The sequence below is a fragment of the Sinocyclocheilus anshuiensis genome, unplaced genomic scaffold, assembly GCF_001515605.1.
Source record: "Sinocyclocheilus anshuiensis isolate Anshui unplaced genomic scaffold, SAMN03320099.WGS_v1.1 scaffold866, whole genome shotgun sequence".
Classification (NCBI taxonomy): Eukaryota; Metazoa; Chordata; class Actinopteri; order Cypriniformes; family Cyprinidae; genus Sinocyclocheilus; species Sinocyclocheilus anshuiensis.
In genome coordinates this window covers 409,716-419,369 of record NW_015540899.1, presented here as the reverse complement: position 1 = coordinate 419,369, position 9,654 = coordinate 409,716, and the positions used below count along the sequence as shown (strand labels likewise).

Here is a 9,654-nt window from a genome sequence, read left to right as displayed (position 1 = left end):
CCTTTATTTGACCCTCTAACTCTAGCACTTTCTATTCTATTTTAATTCTACTTTATCTATATTTATCTTATTTTTTATAAAAAAAAAACACTAGCTTTCTATTTTTCTATTATATCTACTTGTTTCTCTTTGTGTGTGTGTGTGTGTGTGTGTGTGTATAATATATATATATATATATATATATATATATAAACACCTTGTTACGTGTACTGCGTTAGGCTAACCGAGACTTGTCATTTGCACTTATATATTGTTGCTCTTTTGTTAGTTTTGAGTGGCGTTTCGTCCATATAATTGATCTTATTCAGGTCAGTACTATATAAAAGTAAAATGCATTTTGTATGATCCCTCTTATTTTGATAAAATAATTATCATTTTGCAGATACCAAAATGTCAAGATGTCAAAATATGTTATATTAAATCTGCAATCTCTGCCGACCTTGACCAGCTTCAGTTTGCATATAGAGCAAACAGATCGACAGAAGATGCAGTCATCACAGCTCTCCACAAAGCCCTTACACACCTGGACCAGGGAAACACCAGTGTAAGAATGCTGTTTGTGGATTTCAGTTCAGCTTTTAATACAGTCATTCCCCATAGACTGGTTCAAAAACTGTACAATCATGGCCTAGGCAGCTCACAGTGCACATGGATACTGGATTTTCTAAGCAACACACCCCAGAACGTCAACATGGGAGTTCACACATAATCTACTCTCATTATCTACACTGGCACGCCACAGGGATGTGTTCTTAGTCCCCCTCCTCTACTCCTTCTTCACCAATGACTTCTCGCCAATTCATCCTAGCAATACCATCTTCAAGTTTGCTGATGATACCACCATAGTAGGACTGATAACAGAAAATAATGAGACAGCCTACAGGGAGGAGATTCAGCATTTCACAGAATGGTGTCATCACAATAATCTGGACCTAAACTTCACTAAAACCAAAGAAATGATTGTAGACTTTAGAAAATGTAAGTGCACTGAGCACTCTGTCCTCTGCGTACACAAGAAGGAGGTAGAGAGGGTAGAGAGCTATACATTTCTTGGTCTGCACATCTCGGCTGACTTCGCCAGGTCCACATCCCTCTCCCACCAGAATGGAAAGGCCCAACAGAGAATTTACTTTCTTGGGAAGTTGAAACATGCCCACCTCTCTCAAAATCTACTGACCAACTTATGTCGGTCAGCAATAGAGCCTCCTAACCTACTGCTACACGGCGTGGTTTAAAAGTTGCACAGAAGAAAACAGGAAGGACCTGCAGCAAATAGTGAGGCCAGCTGAGTGTGTCATTAGTTCGTCACTACCCATACTCAGTGACATTTACACTGGCTGACTTCAAAAGAAGGCCAACTGCATCTTAAAAGACCCCACTCACCCTGGACATCATCTGTTCTTCCCACTACCCTTCTGGAGAAGACAGACTAATACAATCCAAAACAAACAGACTGAAAAACAGGTTATTTCCCCAGGCAGTTAAATGCTTAAATGCATACCCCCCACTCCCACGCAATACCTAAGACTGTGCAATAAACCCCTACCTCAAAGAAAAGAAAGTGCAATAACTTATCCCACCCATTATATTCTACTGCACTATACTTTACTCTGCACTTCCTCACTGTACTCACTTGTTATCTCTGTATTTATATACAGTATATCTTCATTCTATATTTATGCCTTTGCCGTTTTGTATATATGTCTTGTCTGTTTTTTACTGTTTATTTGTTTGTATATATTTATCTATTTTAATTTACCCCAAGGAGAATGAGATGCTGCGTGAGAAATGCTTTGGAAACACTTCTGTGTGACCGTTTCCTGAAGCATGTGCGAAATCAGTCCAATGGAATGGCAAGACGTCACGGGTGGGGTGACGTAGAGACCAGGAAGCTTAAAAGCGCATCCGAAACAAACAGCATTATCTTCTGATAGGGCAAAGCATGCTGCTAACAGGGATGCAGGAAGTATGGCAGGGAGACGCAGCATAGCATAACATAGAGAGGTTCCCCTTTCAGGGAACTCGAGCTGTGTCAGAAACACTTTGGGAATAATAATGCCCACTCCGCCACACTGACAAATGCCTGTCTAGTGTAAAATCATGGTGAGCACAGCTCAGACAGAAGCACCTGAGAGTCTGGAGTGGTACCCAAATCTAGATTGTAAAATGTGAGAGGGCATGAAATATAAAATGTGAAATGGATGTGAGAGGGAGAACCACAGTGGATAGTGTGAAGTCTCAAGACACACTCAAGTCTGGAGACTATTGTGCCCCTGAGGGCACTGAATACAGACGGGCACCGTATAATTAGGTCTGAACTGCTTCTCCCCAATTAAGGGAACCAGTCTCTCTTGAGCAATCAGCTTGGTGCCCTGAAGCAGATGACTGGCAGGGACAAACCGAACTGGCCGCTTGATAACCTTCCTCAGATGATGCATGCCTCCCAGTGTTGCCATGTTTCCAGGTGGACACTGATAACTGCAGTCACTGGAGATCAATGTGCCCCAACGCACCACAGGTGGCAGGGTTAACAGACCAAACTCCTGAAGGCACTAAAGAGAGATGTGCACTGAATAATGTGGTGTAAACGACTCTTCCCCAGAGGGGCCTGCCCTCAGAAGTCTGATGCCACTGGAATCAAGACTTCTTACTGCACTGAAATGAGGAGCTGGCACACGGCAGGGGCTGAGACCTGGGTCTGCCGTGTAGGCTTTATCCACCAAAGCCGCTTGATGGGTAATGTCAGGGCCTTCAGGAACGATACGGAATTGGTGAACAGATAGCTTACAATTGTCTGTCCTACTTTAAAAATTGTTTAACCTGTTAACCTGCTCCCCCCATTTTGGGACTCACAGCTGAAAATGACCTACCTAACTTAAAATGGTAATAGTTCCTGATAACAGTGTGCTACACACACAATTTATGTATCTTTGGAAAGAAGACACTTTAGGCTTTACTATCCATAATAATGCTCAAAAAGATAAAGTTATAGACACTGAAGTGCCTTGAAAAACTTTGTACCACACTGAATATTTTTTTTTTCATTTACAAATACATAATGGGTTGAAAAGTAATGGGTTGAAAGTCACATGTCTCATGAATTTATATTTCAAATTTGAAGAAGATACCATGAAAAATTAGATTCCTGCAGCCATTTTTCTGAGACTATGTCTAGTCCCCCCACTCCCTGTTTGAGGAAAAATAGTCACCAAATGTAACCCTTACAAATGTAAGGGTTCTACAAACTAGTCTACACTGAATCTTAGACATTGTATAAGTGATTTATTTGAGCACTAGAAAAATACAGTAAGAATATTTTTTTGAGTAATAAAAAGAAAAAAAAAGAGAGGAAACAAAAAATGATTAGCTTTGTATGGCAAGTACATACTCTGATTGCCAGACATACAGCATTCACACTGATGGCTGGTCATACAGTCAGTAATCACATGCTGATGGCTGGTCATACAGATGGTAATCATACAGATGGCCGGCCATATAGTCAATAGTCACACTCTTATGGTCGTTCATATAGACAGCATTCACACTAGCTGGTCATACAGTTAGTAATCACATGCTGATGTGCGGTCATACAGATGGTTATCATACAGATACAGCCACATTCCCCACAAAACACACACACACACACACACATATATATGGAACATGTTGAACAGGGAAAAAAATAAGTATTTGTGCAAAAAGTCGATCGCCAAGTTACGCCCCCAACAGATGACAGGTGTGTCACAGCGTGCATCACTAGCCGTCACGAGAGAGCACCAGAATTCAAATAAACAAGATTCTGCATATCTTTGACTTTTTTTTAGTGGATGGCCTCATTCTGTGTGAGACACTGTATACTACAAAAACATGTTGTTTTTTTACTACCAAGACGCAGATTTTTGAGCGTAAATTATTCCATAACGGATACAAACAATAACTCTCCCCGAAGAAATGAGACGTAAACAAAGGAATAACCATCCATATTACAACGTTATTGTTTAGTTGGACTAAAGGTGCTCTATGGGATGTTGTTCAGTGAACCCTTGCCTTTCTAACTAAACCAGGATTTACAGCAGTGTATGCATTTGTGACTCGTTATTACGATGAATCTGGTACGTACTGCGTGTTTATTATGCATGTTTTGATGTGTACTGGTTACACAAATTTAACAAATACATTCCTTATAAGTTTTCCATTGAAACAGGAGAGGGTGCTACCGTGCCCCAAGAGAGTGCTGTATTTAGAAGGTGAGGAAGTAGAAAGGGTGAGATCCATCTCCAACCCAACTTCTCAAAGCCAGATGACAATTTCGTCATTTAATTCCTCAGAATTACATGCAGCCAAACAACCAGACAAGTGAAACACGGTCTGGACGTTAAGCTGAATATTATAATAATATATGCAATTTGAAAGAATTGTGAATAATAGCTTGCAAACACATTTACACTGTTGCACGTGGTCGGAGGAAAGAGAGAGAAAGGGAACCTCCCATCTGCTCACAGTTTCCCCCGGCATTATTTTGTTGCAGACCCATAATGCCATGAGATCCGAGCCACTCGATTCTAAATTGCATAAGACATTCTTCCCTCAAGAATAAATGCTAACGGGAGCAGAGCTATCATTCCAGATAGTGCATACTTGTACACGTTGGGACATTTAGGCATGAACACATTCAGCCCCCTCGAGAGCTGACTGTGTGTGCTCCGCTCCCAAACAAACAACACCAAGATTGTGTGTATCCGCACTCGTAATGTTTAGTGCAGGCAGGGAAGAACACACGATCTAAAGTGCTGCCTGTTTTTCTTGCTCGCCATATATAGGTGTGATTTTTCACTGGCACTGACAAACAACAGATATTTCAGACTGACACACACAGAGCGCTTGCTGAAGACACAAAACCCAACGCTGTTTGTTTCGGATGCGCTTTTAAGCTTCATGTTCTCTACGTCACCCTGCCCGTGACGTCACGCCATTCCACTGAACTAATTTCACATATGCGTCAGGACACGGTCATGCTGAGGTGTTCCGAAAGCATTTCTGATGCAGCTTGAGTTCCCTGACGGCGAGCCATATACATTATATGGTGTAAATGTATATGTCAATATATGAAATTGTTACAATTTCTAATAGGTGTCTCATATTGCTGTCGATATAGGTATATTTATGTTTTGAATTTATATGAGCATATATTTCATATATGTACATATATTACATTTGCGTATGGGTGTGCTGATGTAAGTATCCCATATAATTCTGCATGTATGTAGTAGAGCTTGAAATTATGAATTTTTAATCAGCGTTTTGTCTTACCTCATCCCCTGGCCTGCGTCTCAAGCAGTTTGGGTTAAACTTGTTAACGTGGAGGACATGGATGGCACATTTAATGCTCAGATGATGGAGTTGACTGGTGACTTTCAGGAACAAGAGATCATTCTGTGAGAAAAGAACATCAGTTTCTAAAGGGTTGAAATATGTTCATTTGAAAAACATTGCATTTTTAACACGAGGGTAGAGGTAACTTTTGGTCTTACCACTGTTAGATACTGTAGCATGCGGCCATCAACCTTGCTTTCATAGAACTGATCTTTGTACTGTGGTAAACCGATGTCATCAAGCCAACCTGCAGATGGAAAATGGGGCAGTGGAAACAATTTGGCAGAATACATGCTCTTATTTTAATACTGTCAATACTGCAATATCATGTAATGATTATGACTCTGATGCAGACTTTCATACACAGAACTAAAGCCTAAAACCTAAATGATCCCTTTTTGCTGCATGGCAAGCAGTAGTATTTCCTTCAGGAAGTGAAAATATAGCTATTTTATTAATATAAGTGCATACGTGTAACCCAGATGTGATCCAGTTCTGAAGATTTCTCCATGGTCTTGTTACTAAAAGCTCTGAGAGCCAGCTGCAGCTTTTTTCTGTGCAGAGGATGTTTAATACAAATCTCCTGTTGAAAACAGAGCATTAGAGTCACCGGAACTGTACTGTTTCAGTGAGACTTTCATGCACACCGGTATATGTTTTGTGGTTGATTTTAGATTTTAAATGGCATGTAAAAAAACATAAAAATAAATAAATAAAAGATAAAAAATAAAAAATAAACTATGGTTGATCATTTTTTTCAAGATTTATTCTCTTGCGTGCAAATATTTTCCAAACAGTTTACATGCAGATTACCCTGTTACTATTATAATCCATAGTGACAGGCCAACTTAGACAGCTACATAACCAAAATATAAAACAATACTAATAATAATAAACCTTCTCAAGTTCCTGTGGAGTGGCAGAGAGAAGGGTTTGTCCGCTGTCCACCCACTGACGTGCCAAACTGACATACTGCCCCAAACCACTGTCCTCCAGCCAACCACACACCTGCTCCGTTGTCCACTTAGAGAAAGATGTGTGTGCCCTAATGATGAGAAGATTATAACATCATTAGAGCAATAACAGTTATTTATCTGTTATATGAAGGAGGTATCCCTCCGAAGTCCTCTGCACCTCTGGCCCTGTCTGTTCATGAAGGGAACTTTACCGGGATGAGCGTCCAGAATCAGGGGCCCGTGTTAGCCGAGGCCCAGCTGTGGCCCTGAAGCCTCCTCTCTTGAACTGAATGGGCTCAATGTCATCTGACAGCACACCTGGCCTCTTCATCCTCAAAACAAACACACCCTGTCAGATGCTTGGTTTACACTGGTTTCACACAGAAAACAGGGAAGATTTTCATAATTTAATGTTGCAATTGCCCTTGGTCATAATTAACTCACTTTCCCCAAAGTCTGCGTATGCTGCTATTTTTGACGTTTTCTTGGAACACATGAGACTGATGGCCGGAGTTGACTCCTGAAGGCACTGAAGAAAGATCAGAATCGGTTATGTCCTTCATTTTCTCTGTAAATCCTGTGGGACACACAAACGCAGCAAGCCAATATATATATAAATATGTATGTGTATATATATAGATAGATAGACAGACAGACAGACAGATATGCAATATATCTAATGTTCCAATATAAGTTAATGTTTATTGTTGAGTGGCAAGTACCATAAACAGCAACATAATGCTATTTTTGGTTTAAAATATTTAAAAGGAAAGAAAAACAAGTAAGGCATTGTAAAGAGGAAGCTCAACTAGCACAGGTTCACTATACAATATTATTCCTTTGAGGTAGGGTTACTTTTTAAAAAAGGACGAACTTAGTTATTCATTACTGACAAAATATCTGTTGTGCATATCTTGAACGAGCGATAATAGCATGTGTTCAAAGACTTGAAATATTTTTGCACAGACAAGAGATTCTAATCCCATGTCAACATCTGTAACGTTTAAGTGAAGTGTTATGGTTATACTTTTGTAATAGTGTAATAATTGGATATTAAATTGCAGTACTGCATGCTTGACCGCTATGACTTTAATTGAAAGAACATTACTTTTTTTCCCCATTCCTTTTTACAAACAGAGAGATGGATTTTTTTTTCTGCAGCAATACAGAAAACCATAGGAGTGGTGAATTGAAAAAAATTAATAAATAAAAAAAATAAACTGGAATATTCCTTTAAATACAAAGTGTCTTTTTAAAATGTCAACAGTGAGTAAAAAGGATAAAAATAAAAGGAGGGAGAGATTTTATTGTGGCATTCGGCCCTATTGCACTGTTTTAGTTTTAGCTATGATTTACACATATGGAATTTGCATGCAATTACTACAGACAAAGAACTCTGTTTTTTTTGTTTTTTTTTTGTCTTCAGTAGTATTAGTTGAAAGCAGCTGTGCTAATGGAGCAGCAGAGACTAACGGAGCAGGTTTTCATAGGCCAGTCTCCATTCTCTCTGCCTGTCAAAGCATGTTTGGGCATCTGGCAATGATTTGAATCCCTCAAGTCAAGCTTCAGTTACAGGGTGGGTCCTGAACAACAGGTGGGGCCCATATGATAGCTCTGGCTCCTGATGAAGACCCTTTCATTAGAATCCATCAAAGGCACAGGGTTTTAGGAATAGTAGAAGTGGTTTTGCACCAAAATAGGGGCGGATGAAAGACTACAAATATACATTCTAGTCACACACACAAAAAACAAATTTAAAATTCACCAGAGATGGGTGGTTAACTACCTATAATAAGTTTCGAGGCATAGTACCAGCTGCATAAAAAAGTAAAAATAGCTGGTTACTTCACATGTCATTTAGATGGACTTTTTCTAAGTCAGTTCTTTACTTGAATAAGCTCCAACATGGACCTGACTTTATGCCAATAGTCAAATTATGCAAGATGATCTGTTCCCTGACAATTACCTCCATCTTCAACAGGTAAATACTAAATTATTACGATAGGCTAAAAAGAATCAGCAGTGACTTCAACACAAGACAATATATTGTGAAAGGGTATCATACTAAGGCTCATGTCTTCGTCCTTGTTTTCTGGTCTCCTCTGGTCTGATGTGTCACTCAGCTCACGCTTCTCTGGGTGACTCAACACTGTTGGGAGTGTCAGATGTCTGTTATCAGCTGGTCGAGTCTATAAAAACGGGTGAGAAGTGAAGTGTAGGTAATGCTGGCTGCTGCAGACATGTTTAATCTTCAAAAGTCTCCTATTATAGCATCAGCATTACACCTCTGCCAATAACAACATGGCCATGATTTTGTCATGAACACGGTGTGTGGAAACAGGCAGGATGACGAAGATCACAAAGAATTAAAATAATCACTTTAATTTATCCACAACAGGTAATATCCAGGCAGGCAGGTCAGGAACACACACACACAGGTCAGGAACGAACGAACGAACGAACACACACGCACGCACGCACGCACGCGCACACACACACGCACGCACGCAGAACAGGAACAGGCGCACGCACGCGCACACACACTAACCGACAAGCTTGAACACAATAGACAGGAACTGATATAGGGCGGATAACGAGGAGCAGACAGGTGAGCACAATGAGGTGATTAACTAATAATGAGAACAGGAACAACCAAATAAGGACACAGAGGGAGAAACCACAATCAACAGTCCACAGGGGTGTGACAGATTTCAGTTATACCAACTTATTAAGTTTCAATTCAACTAGAATATTAAGTGTAAATATAATGTAAATATAATGATGACAGATTAATAACTTAAGATCATGATTTCTATACCTCGTATGAAAGAACAGGCTCTACCAGTTTCCCATCAACAGTCTAAAAAAAAAAGAGTGAATCACTGGAAAGAACCTTAGCTTGTCACCATAATTTATGATTGTATAAGCTCTGTGCAAACCACACACACAAACCATTAAGAAATAATTATTTATCAACAGCTAAACAACTGTAAATAAATTAGATTGGTTGTTTGGTCAAACCTTTTGTGTTGAACTGCCTTTAAAGTCTTCCATACTGATGGACCTGAGGAAAACAGTGTTAATATTTATGTCACATGTCATTTTCATGTTGAAATGAGGATGTACAGATGCTGTTACCTGGAGTTTGCAACTTTCTGAGAAGAAACTGAAGGCAACAGTAGAGGAGTTGAGCTAATAAAGGTCAACTTTACCAGAGACAAAAAGGAGAAAAAAAATCAGAAATGGTTTAGAAAATTATGAATCAGAGACAGCAGTCACTTACACTCATGAACCCCTCCTCCCCACCTACACCCACACACACACA

At 39.7% G+C, this 9,654-nt stretch overlaps 1 protein-coding gene and 1 long non-coding RNA gene across 3 annotated transcripts in view; one reads left to right on the top strand and one right to left on the bottom strand.

The window, feature by feature from the left end:
• Nucleotides 1-9,654, bottom strand: part of ppfibp2a (PPFIA binding protein 2a) — a 27,264-nt gene that overhangs the window by 7,265 nt on the left and 10,345 nt on the right. Inside the window, exons 9-18 of one of the 2 annotated variants that reach the window (XM_016486901.1) lie at nt 9,468-9,535; nt 9,351-9,393; nt 9,148-9,189; nt 8,395-8,518; nt 6,774-6,906; nt 6,542-6,661; nt 6,271-6,418; nt 5,845-5,956; nt 5,532-5,620; nt 5,311-5,433 (exon numbers count right to left, since the gene is read on the bottom strand). In XM_016486901.1, coding sequence (XP_016342387.1) covers nt 5,311-5,433; nt 5,532-5,620; nt 5,845-5,956; nt 6,271-6,418; nt 6,542-6,661; nt 6,774-6,906; nt 8,395-8,518; nt 9,148-9,189; nt 9,351-9,393; nt 9,468-9,535 — 1,002 coding nt within the window. The remainder of the gene's footprint in view (nt 1-5,310; nt 5,434-5,531; nt 5,621-5,844; nt 5,957-6,270; nt 6,419-6,541; nt 6,662-6,773; nt 6,907-8,394; nt 8,519-9,147; nt 9,190-9,350; nt 9,394-9,467; nt 9,536-9,654) is intronic. The other variant, XM_016486902.1, reaches the window with a different exon arrangement.
• Nucleotides 7,644-9,654, top strand: part of LOC107689034 (uncharacterized) — a 12,920-nt gene continuing 10,909 nt past the window's right edge. The window contains exon 1 of the long non-coding RNA XR_001634297.1: nt 7,644-7,923. This is a non-coding gene — a long non-coding RNA (uncharacterized LOC107689034). The remainder of the gene's footprint in view (nt 7,924-9,654) is intronic.